Source organism: Vicugna pacos, chromosome 8 (genome assembly GCF_048564905.1).
Source record: "Vicugna pacos chromosome 8, VicPac4, whole genome shotgun sequence".
Lineage (NCBI taxonomy): Eukaryota > Metazoa > Chordata > Mammalia > Artiodactyla > Camelidae > Vicugna > Vicugna pacos.
Genome location: NC_132994.1, coordinates 34,584,258 through 34,598,762, shown reverse-complemented (window position 1 = coordinate 34,598,762; position 14,505 = coordinate 34,584,258). Strand labels below are relative to the sequence as shown.

The 14,505-nt window shown below is 39.9% G+C and overlaps 1 protein-coding gene across 14 annotated transcripts in view; it reads left to right on the top strand.

The window, feature by feature from the left end:
* The window catches only part of LOC102529575 (zinc finger and BTB domain-containing protein 24), a 127,487-nt gene that overhangs the window by 101,274 nt on the left and 11,708 nt on the right, over positions 1-14,505 (top strand). For 11 of the 14 annotated variants that reach the window (XR_012074907.1, XR_012074906.1, XR_012074908.1 and 8 more), the window contains 2 exons: positions 1,157-1,271; positions 12,973-13,956. Coding sequence is in view for 10 of the 14 variants with exons in the window: in XM_072965701.1 (XP_072821802.1) it covers positions 1,157-1,271; positions 12,973-13,956 (1,099 nt within the window). In the remaining 4 variants the exon portion in view is untranslated. Of the gene's footprint in view, positions 1-1,156; positions 1,272-1,687; positions 2,695-12,072; positions 12,287-12,972; positions 13,957-14,505 lie in introns of those variants that run through there. The other 3 variants (XR_012074909.1, XM_072965707.1, XM_072965711.1) reach the window with 3 other exon arrangements.

The following is a 14,505-nucleotide window of genomic DNA, read 5'->3' as shown; positions in this document are numbered from 1 at the left end:
TTGTGAAAATAAAATGTGAGAAAAGCCCCCATTTCTGTAGCTAGCCCCAAATAGCTGCACTAAAGGGAAGAAAGGGTAGAATGTTAGAAAATTATTTACATTTGATGTGTAGTTTCTTATTTGGAATTTCAGCATCTGTAAAACTCTTTCTTAATTTGAAATGTGCTAAGTCAGTCTCTGAGAGGTTTTTCGCTGCTGAAAACAGTTGAGTTGCAGTATCACCACAACTGAACCACCAAACACATGTTTTGGCCAAAATCCAGGTGAAGCTATTCACTCAAGTCACGACTTATTTATCTAAATATAATCTCTTTCTAAATATAGTCAAACTTACCAGTAGCAACCACTATTTTAAAAGCTTTTGGAAAAAATTCTATAAAACAGATGCCGTGGACACAACTTCATACCTTTCCTACAAATTCTTAACCACTTTTTTTTTTTCAGCTCTCCTAGGTGGTTAGCCTTCAATCTGGCTTAAAATCAAAAGACAAGATGAGGCTCACCCAGAGAGGAGTATTCTCTTTGCCTGCTAGGGACTCCACAATCTTTTTTAAAAAATATATTTTATTTTGTTTTTGTTTGTTGTTTGTTTTTGTTTTGGGGGAGTTAATTAGGTTTATTTATTTACTTATTTATTTGAATGGAGGTACTGGGGATTGAACACAGGACCTCGTGTGTTAAGCATGCGCTCTACCACTGAGCTGTAGCCTTCCCACCTTCAGAATCTTGACTGCAGCGATAACTGTGTTGTCTGGGATTCCTCATCAGGTGGCCCTGGGACCCGAGAGTGGGACGCAGTCTGACCAGTTCTGAGCAATGGAAGCAAAGATGGGCCAAGACAACTCACAGTGTCCCCTTCTTTCTTTTTTAACTTTTTATTATGGAAAATTTCAAACATATAAAAATAGAGAGAATTGTGTAATGAAACCCATGTATCCATCACCTACCTGGCACTAAGCCAATTGTGGTTTTTATTTTTCTTAATCAAATGTATTTTGTGTTTCTTTCCTGTCAACTAAGTGCTCACTCACCCCTCTTTATAAGTTCCATCTCCAACCCCAGGAGGCTATTTGAGGCAAAGAAGAGCCTTTTTATCTATTTGCCATTAAGAAAGGAAAACAAACTCAAATATACACAATTTGTTTCCTGCCTGCAGGGTATCGCAACTTCTCTGATTAAGGCAATGAATGCAGCAGGATGCTTAAAGCCCAAATTCCCCTTCTTAAGTATAAAGAGATCTGCACTACTCTACGTAGCATTTCATCTAAAAGGTATGTCTTGTCTTTTTTTTTGGCTGGAAATGATATGCTACTCAGAACTAATTTAACATTAATTGTAGTATAACATGATTAAAAAAAACATGTCGAGCTGGGTTTGTTGCTTGCATGGGTGTGTGTGTGTGTATTGGTAGGAAATATTTTAGCAAAAATATCAAGCCTGAGTTTCCAGTTTTTAAAGCAGGGACTACAGGTAACATAATGAGCTGTCAATAATTTGTGCTGTATAGGAAGGTGAATAGTGGCAATTATGATCTAAAATAGAATAAGCCCCAAATCTTATTTGGGATTTGGATATATATTTTCTTGGCCATAGCTGTGCAACCGAATCACACACACAGTGCTCTCTCTAATTAAATGATTCACTAACCTAACAGAAAACATTCACAGTTCTGTGAAATTTTCTACAGCCTTTAATCCCAAAAGTTCTGAATATACAAGAAAAAAATATAAGAAGAAGATGGAGCAGTTTATGGAGAGATGTGAACTCATTACATACCTGGGTGCCAAGATGACCAGAAAATACAAGGAACCTCAGTTTAGAGCTATTGACTTTGATCATAAATTACAGACCTTTCTCTCTCTTAGAAATATAGACCCAGTCCATGGATAGTTTGCTTGGGTAACTGCACCCAGGATCTTAAGAGTTACCTGAAAAGGATAAGGGAAATAGGTTGAAAATCCGGCTCCCCCTGATGTACTTTTCCCTCCTGTGTGATGCACCACAGCTGCTACACTGGCTACACTGCAAATGAATTCAAAGCTCTGCCAGCAGGAAGGAGTGCTCTTCTGTAAGCCTAAGTTTTCATATAATTTTAAAGTTTATTGCTCTTTGCCTGAATTTTTATGCTTTAACAAAATAGTTATCCCATTTAGAATTCCATTTGGAATATTTAGGTGACTTATTTTACTTAATAAATCTATTGTTCATTTTCCCTTTTAACATTTTCAGTAGAAAAGTCAGTCTGTTAAGGAAAAGTACTCAGTAAATGTTGGCTTTGAGAAACAAAATTAACATTGATATAAATAAAGTAGAAATACTGGTCACACTCTTAACATAAGGAGTTGTCTGTGAACTTCATGAACATAAAGACACTTTATCATTTTACCAACGAAATATGGATGCTGAGATAACTGATGACTGCCTCTTTTCTTTTTCTCAAGTATTCAAGGAAGCACGCTTTCTACATTACTTTGTAATTAGAAATCACCTAGATAGTTGAGAAGGATAAAATCTAGAGTCTTTTTATAAGACATTATCAAGAAGTATATGCTAGAGGAAAATTACTAAATTGAATTTGAATGAGATTTTAAAAGTAAGATTATCGATTTTTCAGCAGGAGTATGAGAAATCTAGAATGTGAATAGCAAGATTGGCTCTTTAAAAAAATAAAAAACACCACTGTTATCTGTGTAACCTTGGGTAAATCTCAATTTCTCTAAGCTTTTGTTTCTTAATCTCCAAAATGAATGATTTAGCTCTTTTTTTCTAGCTTTATTGAGGTATAACTGACAAATAAGATTATATATATTAAACTGTACCACATGATGATTTTGATATAGGTATACATTTGTGACATATTTACCACAATGTAGTTAATTAACACATCCATCACTTCACATAGTCACTTTGTGTGTCTGTGTGTGTGTGTGTGTGTGTGTGTGTGTAGCAAGAACACTTAAGAACCACTCTGTTAGCAAATTTCAAGTGTTATTACAGTATTATTAACTATAGTCACCATGCTGTACATTAGATCCTCAGAAAACTTGTCTTATAACTGAAAGCTTGTACCCTTTGACCAATATCTCCCCATTTCTCCCACCTCCCGCCCCAACCCCTAGAAGCCACCACCATTCTACTCTGCTTTTATGAGTTGGACCTTTTTTTTTTTTTTTTAAGATTCCACGTATAAGTGATACCATAAAGTATTTGTCTTTCTCTGTCTGGCTTATTTCACAAAACATTATGGCTTTCAGATCCATTCATGTTGTCTTTATACCTATAATTTCAACAATGTTCATTACAAATTAGAAGTCTGTTTTATATAAATTTTCTATGATATACTTAATAATAAAATAATTTTTAAACAAAAGCTAGAAGCTTATTGACAAACTTAGGATAAATCCCAAAAGCCTTTGAACAGTTGCTGATAGACACGCAGATGAATCTATACTTTTTCAGGAGACTGGGAGTTGTCAGTAGCTACCAAGTTTTACAAGAAACATAAGGTTCTACCCACTCTTCTCTTCCCATTTCTTAATGCTTGTAATTTACCATCTTCCCACAGTAAATGGGGAATCTTGTGTCCTTTCCACAGCACTCCTCAGCCTATGGGTATAAGAAGTCTCCTTTAGCAATTAAACCCAGACTTCATTGCTTCAGTGCCCTCACCTTTATGAAGGGCAGTAGCCGGGCAAAGTACCCCCAAGTATCTTTTGAGAGACAGAGAGGATCTCATAGGCTCCAGAGCAAGTCCACCCCACTGGACTTGCCCCACATCTGCCGCCTTCTGGGGATCTTGTTCCTAATATGGTTTCACCCTGAGAATTCTACAAACCCAAGGGTGCTGTTTTCTGAGTTCTCCCAGCCCGTCTGTCATTGTTCTGGAGCTGCTGAGTTCTGCACGGAGGTGGGACGAATGCTCCCACTCTCCTGATTAGTCCCCGACCTGAGAAAGGAGCCAAGTGCCATGTGATTCTCCCTTTTCACACCTCTTTCCCAGGGTCTCTTCTTCCGAGTAAATCTGTTTGACAGAGTGCAGGAGGTAGGAGCATTGGGTGGGGAGTGGGAATCAAATTTCCCAGAGTAGCTTATACCTCTGGACATTCCAAGTTCCTAACACTCATATAAATTATAGTTAGTTACACATAGGTGCCTATTTAGAATAACTACCGACAGGGATCCCATTCCAGGCTGTTTGCTATGTGCCAAATAGTGCGCTACTGGCTTTGCATACATTATCTTATTAAATTCTTACATGTTATATTTATACACGAGAAGAGTTTCTCACCCAAGATTACATAAGTAGTAGAATCAGACTAACTCCAGAGCCTTGTTCTTCCCTTACCACCCCCTACACTGTGAGTCCATCTTGGAGACCACCATAACGGTGTCAGTGTTCCTAGGGCGTTTCATTGGCCAGGGTCCTTTGGGCACTCGTGCATGTATGTGCATGTGTGTGTGTGTGTGTTTGTGTGTACACTTTAGAGGATAAAAATATTATAGAAGACTCAGGAAAACCTTTCCTTTGAGCCTGAGACTCCCTAGCCCCACTGCCTACATGCATTCACATCCTGCCTTTAATGGTTGCAAGTTGTGTTTTGTTTAGAAAGTTAGAGGTCTGTGTCCCTAGGGAGGGAGAACAGCATTTCTTCAATAAGAAAGGAGAACATGCATCATTTTAAAACCTCTTACTGAGATCTCCTTTTGTTTAGAAAATTATGCTTGCATATTATTATGAATAGTCTTATCAACTGATGGCTGAATACGATAAAAAGAATAGTCTGACTGGGTGTCCAGGACCCTTGAATTTCTTCCCTGACAGAGGCAGTAAGAGTGAGTTGCCTGCCCATGGTGCTCACTGAGAGTCATTACTCCTGTCCTCAAGGCTGCCACAGACCTCTTCAGGAAGAGGCTGAGGTAGTGCCCATCCCAGGGCCAAGGAGACTCTTCAGCCAGCCTGTGCCTCTACATGGCTTGTCTAGATGTCATTCTCACTACAACTAAAAGAACTCATAATTTCAGCCAGGGAGGAGAGAGTGCCCGTTTGACACACCCTAAGACAAAAGGTAATCTATATAGCAAATGAAATGTGGACAAGTAAGGAAACAATTTTATATTTATTTCTTTACCAGTTAACACTCAGATCCATCAAATAGATATACTGTATTTGACCATTCCTATTGCTAGATTGTGTACTGTTGTATTATATTTTAAAATGTTGTGACTTCCCCATGTTTGGGATTATTAACCTGAAATTAAAGTACTGGGTGAATTGGTATGAATTTAAAAAAGTAAGAAGATAATGCCAAACGATTGTAAAGAAGTAACAAAATGATGCTCTTGGGCACTCCTGGAAGCAGTATGAATTGCTGTAACTGTTTTGGAAGGCAGCTTAGTAATAGGAATTGTGACCCATAAGAATAAAGGGGCAGAAAGCAGAACCTTGTTCCTTTAATTTGAATTAATAGTGATATTGAACATTATTACATATGTTGGTCACCTGTTAAATTTCTTCTTTTGTGAATTTTTTTTATACCTTTTGCCCTCTTACTCATTGGGTAATTTTAAATTTTTTTGCATGAATTCTTTATGTAACATACACATCAGTCCTTTGTATTGGCAGTAAATAAGTCCTGTTTTTTAAGTACCAAAGAAAGAACTGTTCATCTTTCCCTCATAATATTGAATACTTTTCTAAGCTCTGGACATTCTCCCATCTTCAGAGATTTAATAAATATTCTAGTTTGTTTTCTTCTACTATGTATGTGTTTATATTTAATTCTTTAAGCCTCCTAGAATTCATTTCAGCATATGATGTGAGCTGTAGTTTTAAATTCTTCAAAACTCAAAGTAATAAATACTATGGGTTTTTTTTAACATTTTTGGTTTTATTACATATGTTTCATTTTATTCTCAAAGCAGTTATTAAAAGTTTTCATACATTCAGTGGTAAAGGGGAAGGAGTTCAAGAATAGGGAAAAAAATGAGAGAGATATTTTACATATGTATGCCTCTGTCTAGTTGTGGGTGATTTTTTATTTTATCTTTTTTCACTTGTTTTTGCTTTTACCAATGAAAACCTGGGTAGAGGTATATCTACAAATCCTGAGAGCCCTTAATTACGGGGTAGTTTGGGGAAGAATTCTTAGAAGGGTAACATCTGAATTAAATGGACCTTTCAGAATCAAGGGAGGTAAGATTAGAGAAATAAATAAAAATTGAGATTCTAACTAGGAAGTGAAAGGCATTCCAGGAATTAGCAAACACATGTATTCACCAAACCTGTGAGCCAGGCATGTTGAGGATTGCTTAGTCCATATAAGTGTATGCATATTTATAAGGAACTCTCCCAGTCTAGGGTAGGGGATAAAAATATAATCAGATACACACCACCCCTATGTAGTGCAGAAGATATGGAACCTAGAAACTGAAGCACTAGTGAATTAGTGCTATAAAATCCCTATAAAGTGGTTTATATTTATAGTCCCTATAAAGATATCTCATTGGCATTGAACATTGTCAATTATCTTTCTGTTCCCTTCATATCCCTTTAAGTCATAATGAGCCTTGGACTATAGTTTCTTCCAGCTAGTTATCAATCAATTATTATGGCCTACAAAGATGGTTTTTTAAAACATTTTTTATTGATTTATAATCATTTTACAATGTTGTATCAAATTCCAGTGTAGAGCACAATTTTTCAGTTATACATGAACATATATATATTCATTGTCACCTTTTCTCTCCGTGAGCTACCATAAGATCTTGTATATATTTCCCTGTGCTATACAGTATAATCTTGTTTATCTATTCTACAATTTTGAAACCCCAGTCTAGCCCTTCCCACCCTCCGCCACCTTGGCAACCACAAGTTTGTATTCTATGTCTATGAGTCTATTTCTGTTTCTACAAAGATGTTTTTGATGCCCTTTGTAATGATAAAGGACTTTCACCAACCTCTAATTGCCAGCTCATCATGATCCTCTCCTTCCTTCAAACTCCTGCCATGTGCTCCATTGACCCAGTCCACCCAGAAGGCAATACATACTGGGCTCTGTTGATGGAGTCTTTGCAGCCTCCCAAGGCCAAAGATGGGGAGGAGGGTGGAGATTGGATTTGGAGGAGAAAGAGAAAAAGTCCCTTTTATTTATCATTATTCAGTCTTTAAGTGATTTTATTTATAACAATTTATAATCTATACTCTGGTAACTCCACTGTTAATATCTCAATTTCATGTCTCACCTCTGAACTCCAGACTGTATAACTGCCTACTGTATATCTTTGCTTGACATCTCAAATTTAATATGCCCACCCCACACTTGTTATCCACCCAATCTCTCTTCCTCCAGTTTTCTGCCAGATCAGTTAATGGTAATACTGTATACTCAGTTGATTTGGCCCCTGACCTAAGGGTTAACCTTAACCGCATTCTTTCCTTCACACCCCCCACATCCACTCTCTCAACAAGCCCTGTCAAAGAGAACTATCTCCAAATATACTGTTGAGTCTGAGCTTTCCTCATGTTTTTCACTGTTTTCACCTAGTCTCTATGCCTCTACTCATGTCCCTCTAGGATCTACTTTCAACCTAGCACCTGAATAATCTTTAAATACATAAATCAAGTTCATCAGTCCCTTTATAAAATCTTCCAATGGCTTCTCATATCAGTTAAAATAAAATCCAGATTCTACTCTTGGTATATGTTAATGTTAAGTGTCAATTTGGAGGATGTTTTTGGATGAGATTAAAATGTAAACCACAAAGGGAATCACATACTATATTCAATATCTTGAGTAACCTATAATGAAAAAGAATATGAAACAAATATATGTATGTATATGTATGACTGAACTATTATGCTGTACACCAGAAATTGACATATTGTAATCTGACTGTATGTCAATTTTAAATAAATAAATAAAATAAAAATAAAATGTAAATCAGTGACCTTTGAGTAAGCAGTTTGCCCTCCGTAATGTAGGTGGGTCTTGCCTAATCATGTGAGCCGATTTCTTATAATAAGTCTAAATCTCTATATCCTATTGATTCTGTTTCTCTAGAGAACTCTGACTAACACAGCATAAAATCCCTTACATGATCTAAACCTGCCTAACATCAAAATCTTCTCCAATTCTTTCTCTTTATCTGTTCCTTCCTTCTTTTGGACTGACTAATGACAAAGTCAGAAGACTAACACTACCTGACTTCAAGACTTAACCATGCAAATTAAAACAACAATTACACACCTATTAGAATGGCCAAAATCCAGAACACTGACAATACCAAATGCCGATAAGAATATGGAGCAACAAGAACTCTTGATTCATGACTAGGAATGAAAATGGTGCAGTCTTTGATATTTACCCAAATGAGTTGAAAACTTATGTCCACACACAGACACAAAAAGATGCTTAGAGCAGCTCTAGCCGTAATTGCCAAAACTTTGAAGTAACCAAGACTTTTTCATTAGATGAATGGGTAAATAAACTGTTGTACCTCCAGACAATGGAATATTACTCATCACTACAAAGAAATGAGCTGTCAAGACATGAAAAGATATGGGGGAAACTTAAATGAATGTTACTAAGTGAAAGAAGCCAATCTGGAAAGCCTACATTTCATATAATTCTAGCTATATGACATTCTGGAAAAAGCAAAACGATGGAGCCAATAAAAAGATTAGTGGTTTCTAGGGGCTAGTAGGGAAAGAGGGGTGAATAGGTAGAGGGTTTTCAGAGCAGTAGAACTATTCTGTATGATGATATAATGGTGGATACATGCCATTGTGCATTTGTCCAAATTTATAAAATGCATTTCACCAAGAATGAGTGCTAATGTAAACTATGGACTTTGGGTGATAATGATGTGTCAATGTAGGTTCATCCATTATAACTGTACCATTCTGATGCTGGAGTTGACAGTGGGCAAGGCTGTGCATATGTGGAGTTAGGAGGTATATGGGAACTCTTTGTAGTTTCTGTTCAATTCTGCTCTGAACCTAATACTGCTCTAAAAAATAAAACCCATTTAAAAGTGAAACAAATAGATGAATTTTGCAAATATCATTCTACTGAAAACTCTTGTCTTCCACTGTTGCTGTTGAGAAGTTATCAGTCAGTGTAAATGAGTTTCCTCTATAGGTAATTAGTATTTTCTTTCTACATTCTTTTAAGATCTCTTCAGCTTTGATGCTCTACACTTTGGCTACAATATCTATATAGCTGTGAATGTCTTTTTAGTTTAGCCTTCTTAAAATTTGTTATGCTTCCCAAATCTGTAGACTTGTGTTTTGTACCAATTCTGGAAAATTTTCATCATTATCTCTAAATATCGTTTCTTTCCCTTTCTCACTAGTCTTTCCATCTGGAATTATATGACAAATCACTCTCATTCTGTTCTTTATGTCTCTCAACATCCCTTCCATACTTTCCATCTCTTTATTTCAGACTAGCTATCTGGGCAATTTCTTCTGACTTATCTACTAAATCACAAATTCTCTCTTCAACTGTTTAACCTGTTCATTGAGTTTTACATGTGATTATATGTAAATTTTATTGAAATTGTATCCATTTATTTTTAAATTTCATTGATTACATTTTAATTTCTAGGAAGATTTTGAGAGGAGGGTTCTTTTTAAGATTCTGATGGGTCACAAATTTTCAGGAGACTTTTCCTCCTCACCTGGAGTCAAGGCCAAGAAAGACACGGTTTCTTGCTATCTCCTTTTAACAGCTGGCAGATTTTTTGTTTTCTAACCCACCCTTTCACAGAGATTGTAGCCGTTTTGAGGGGCCTGACTTCTGTTGGAGGATCTTTGTTCCGAAGCCCTACTTCACACACACCAAAGGCTTTTTCTGCTGGTCCTAGTTTATCCATTAAAACCTAAGCCTCTAGGTCCTAGTTTCATTAAATGCCCCATGGCTCTAAGGATAGCTTACTACTCTGATTTCAGTTCTGTCTTTTGGCCTCTGGGGTTTCCTTTACTTACCTTATGCTCTTTTAAGTTATGCACTTTTTGTTGCCATTTCTAGCTCTCTTGCAGTGGAAGGTTCTTTCATAATCTTATCTTCCTATATTGTCAGAATCAGGCATCCTTTACAATGAGGGTTGTCAGATAAAATACATGATGCTCAGTTGTTCCTGAATTTCAGATAATCACATGAATTTTTCTATTATAAGAATGTCCCATGATATATTATTCATTGTTTATCTGAAATTCAAATTATACTGGATGTCCTGTGCTTTTATTGGCAAAATGTGGTAACCTTACCTCCAGTCCATCTCCTGCCATTTTTTCCCCCTCATTCACTGTGCTCCAACTCCACAGACCTTTCCTGTCCCTCAAAAGTATCACGCTCATTTCCAGTCCCAGAGGCTTTATGTTTGCTTTTCCCTTGCCTGGAACGTTCTTATTCCAGATCGTCACACAGCTGGCTCCGTATCATTGACCTCAGCACAAATGTCACCCTATCCTGATTCACTTTCCTTGTCAGTCTCTATCAGCTTTCCTTATAAAACTTAACACTTTCTGAAATTATATTACTTGTTTGTTTACTTATATTTTTGTCTTTTCCCCTTAGTAGAATGTAAGCTTTGTGAGGGCAAGGGCCTTGTTAGTTGCTATATCCATATCACCTGACACAGTGCCTGAAACTTAGTGGGTATTGAATAAATATTTATTGGGTAATTGGCCCCCCAAACTCTGCTCTGCAAGATTCAAAGTTATGAAGACCTGTTGAAGGTAGACGAGCTGGCCTTAGCCAAAAACACAGACAACAAACATCTCAAGAAAAGTCAGCATGGATACTAAACAAAATTGCCATCAGAGGGCTAGTCTCTGTTGCAAGGAGCTGATGCTGGAAGATCCTCCAGACCCAGCTTCCCCTCATAGAGCCTCCCTTACTGAGCCATGACTGAATGAGGGAGGGGGAGTACCTGGCTTAACTGGTCAACGAGTCATCGTCAGCTGTTGGATTGAGGATTTGTGGAGGACCAGTATTTTTCTGCAATTGTTGTGGCAGTGAGACAAAACAAGGTAGTCAAGTCCTTGGACTTACTTCTCTTCCTGCTAGTGTGTAGAGGTCAGGCAGAGACCCCATCCTACTTGGACCCCACAAATCCTTGGGTTTAGAGGCAATTCAGGACAAAGAGGGAAACCTCAAAGAAGGAGATAATTTTAATAAAAACTAGTAAAAATTTTAAAGAGCCAGGACGTAATTATACCTCCAGTTTCAAAATCTTGGGAGATTAGACTCTGGAAAGGGGTACGGGGTATTGTAAACAATTAGGTATTAGTGAAGCGTAGATTGAGAGAAAGTGCTGAAACAGAGAAGTAGGAGGGGACTGGATTTAGGTGGGGCTTGTAGACTACATCCAGAAACTTGGTCTTTATCAAGATGAAACATGGGATTCACAAAGAATCTAAGCAAGGGAGTGACTCCAGTCTCTGGATGTGATTTGCACTTGGAGAGGTCTCCTGTACTCCTGCGTACTGGAGGGAACAACACTGCAATGAAGGCTAGTTAGAAACCCTTAGCAGTCTATTAAAGAAAAATACTGAAATTCTGAATAATGATAATAATGATCATTTTAATCATAGTAGACATGAATTAAACCATTACGTCCATTACATACTTAATCTTGTTTACTCCACAGTCACCCAGTGTTGGCACTGGTGTTAACATCTGCATATCACGACTAAGGTGAACAAGGTTGAGAGGGTAACTCAGGTCACTCAGTAACCACATCTATCCGACTAGAGGGCTCTCTTCACTCCCTTGGACTAAAGCATTGGATGAGGAGGAGGATGACGACAATGACGATGAATGTAAAGGCGCTTTAACTCAGCATTCGTCACACATTCGAGACCTGAAAGCCAGCTTCAGCGTCTGGGAAGGGGAAGAGACAAAATCAGGGTGTCGGTGAGCAGCTAAAAGGATATAAAACTTCCGTACTTGCAGAGTGACAACGCCATTACGGCCCACTCCTCGCAAACACTAAGACCCGCTGGAGCTCTCCACGCGGCTCCTCCCGGGACCTCAGGCCCCGCCCCGCCCGGGGGCGCCTCTGCGGGCCACGTGGTCTCGCGTCCGCGCAGGCGGCTCCCGGCGCCGGCGCTTCCGGGTTGGCTGCGGCGGCGGCGGCGGCGCAGGGGCAGAAGCGGGCGGCGCAGGAACGCCGGCTGTTGGCCCAGCGGAGCTGGGGGCCTGGGCGGGCCCGGCCCGGGTGCGCCCGCCAGGCCGCGGGTGAACGGCCCAGTTCCGGACCCCTCCTGGCGTCCCGAGAGGTACGTCCGCCGTGGGCCCACCGTCCGGGGGCGCGGGGCCCGCGGCCGTGTTGACCCCTCCCCAGCAGCCGCTCAGGGTCCGGCCCGAGGGGCCCGGGGCTCGGAGGTGGGGGCCCCCCGTCGCCTGGCTCCCCGCTCCCAGCTTGGCGGACCACGGGCTCCGGGGAACGGCCTGCCCGCCCGCAGCTGCGCGCCGCGTGTCGTCTGGCGCCAGCCTGAGCGATCCACGCCGCCCTTACAGAGCGAGGCCGAATACGCTTTACAGTACTATTACTTAATTGCAGCTACCCCAAAATTCACTTCGCACGTGGACGTTGTCGTCGCCCTTTCCATTTTTGTTTCACAGACAAAATGGCTAATAACATGTAAAATCCAGGCACTGTAGTTTTCATTCTGATGTTTATGCAACTATGGAAAATTAGTGCAGGGAGAGACTTAAGAGGTGGTTGAGCCCAATTTATTTTACAGAGGAGAAAATGAACCCCGAGCGGTACCGTGGATGTCGGAAATTCACTCGGCTGGGTGATGATACAATAAGTATAAGAACCTAAAGCTAAGTTTTTAAATAGACTTTTAACAGTGGTAAATGGTAAAATTTAGTTAAAGTGAAGTGAAGAGTAGGTGCCTTTGGAGTGGGATTGTTAGATAATGCCTCCTCTTTTTTAAATAATATTTTCTTATTTCAGGATTAATCCTTCTTGGGCTTCTAAAGAAAATGGCAGAGACATCATCAGAGCCTCCTGGGCAGCTTGTTGTACATTCAGACACCCACAGTGACACTGTCCTGGCCAGTTTTGAGAATCAGAGGAAGAAAGGCTTTCTGTGTGACATTACTTTAATCGTGGAGAATGTGCATTTCCGGGCCCATAAAGCTTTGCTTGCTGCTAGTAGTGAATACTTCTCAATGATGTTTGCTGAAGAGGGGGAGATCGGCCAGTCCATTTATATGCTGGAAGGCATGGTTGCTGACACATTTGGCATCCTGCTGGAATTTATCTACACAGGTTGTCTCCAGGCCAGTGAGAAAAGTACAGAACAAATCCTGGCCACTGCCCAATTCTTAAAAGTCTATGACCTGGTAAAGGCTTATACAGACTTTCAGAATAATCATAGCTCCCCAAAGCCAACGACTCTGAACACCGCTGGTGCTCCAGTGGTTGTTATTTCTAATAAGAAAAATGATCCCCCAAAGCGGAAACGGGGAAGACCCAGGAAAGTCAGTGGTTTACAGGAGGGGAAATCAGAACTGACTGCAGAAGAGGAAACACAGCTCAGAGTGAACAACTCAGTTCAGAATAGACAAAACTTTGTGGTTAAAGAAGGAGACAGTGGTGTACTGAATGAGCAGGTTCCAGCAAAAGAACTGGAAGAGTCTGAGCCTGTTTGTGAGCCAGGTAGAGGGGAGGGAGTGCCGGCTGAAAAAGATGAGAACTGTGATCCCCAGACCCTTGACGGGCAGGACAGCCAGAGCCGGTGCAGCAAGCGGAGGATTCGGAGATCTGTCAAACTTAAAGATTACAAACTTGTTGGGGATGAAGATGACCAGGGTTCAGCCAAGAGGGTCTGTGGAAGGAGGAAGCGCCCCGGTGGCCCTGAGGCCCGTTGTAAAGACTGTGGCAAAGTGTTTAAGTACAATCACTTTTTAGCAATCCACCAGAGGAGCCACACAGGTAATTACACTTTCACAGCTTATTGGAATGTGATTTGGAGAAGTAACCATAATAATAGCTTTCGTTTATTGTGCACCGTCTGTGTGATGGGCATTGTCACAAAGTGTACATGTTACTGCAGTGAAGTCTCACAGCAGTCCTGTGAGATAGGTAATATTATCCTGGTTGTACAGATGAAGAGACTTAAGTCCTAGAAAGCTTAAAGTAACTTGCCCAGGGCATCGATGTAGTGACAGAGCTGGAATTTGAACCCAAGGGACCTGATTCCAGGACCTCTCTTCTTATTTGAAGTTGTGGTTCAAGGCTTGAATGTCCAGGAAGCAAGCAAACTCTAGCCACATTTAATCTGCTTTAAGATTCTTGAAGATTCCTCGTCTTGACCATAGCTGTGGGGTTTTAAACATTTTTTTCCTTTTATTTATTTATTTTTATAATGGCGGTACTGGAGATTGAACCCAGGACCTCATGCATACTAAGCATGTGCTCCACCTCTGAGCTATACCCTCCCTCCCAACCATAACTATGTTTTTGCCCAGGTCTGGACAACTT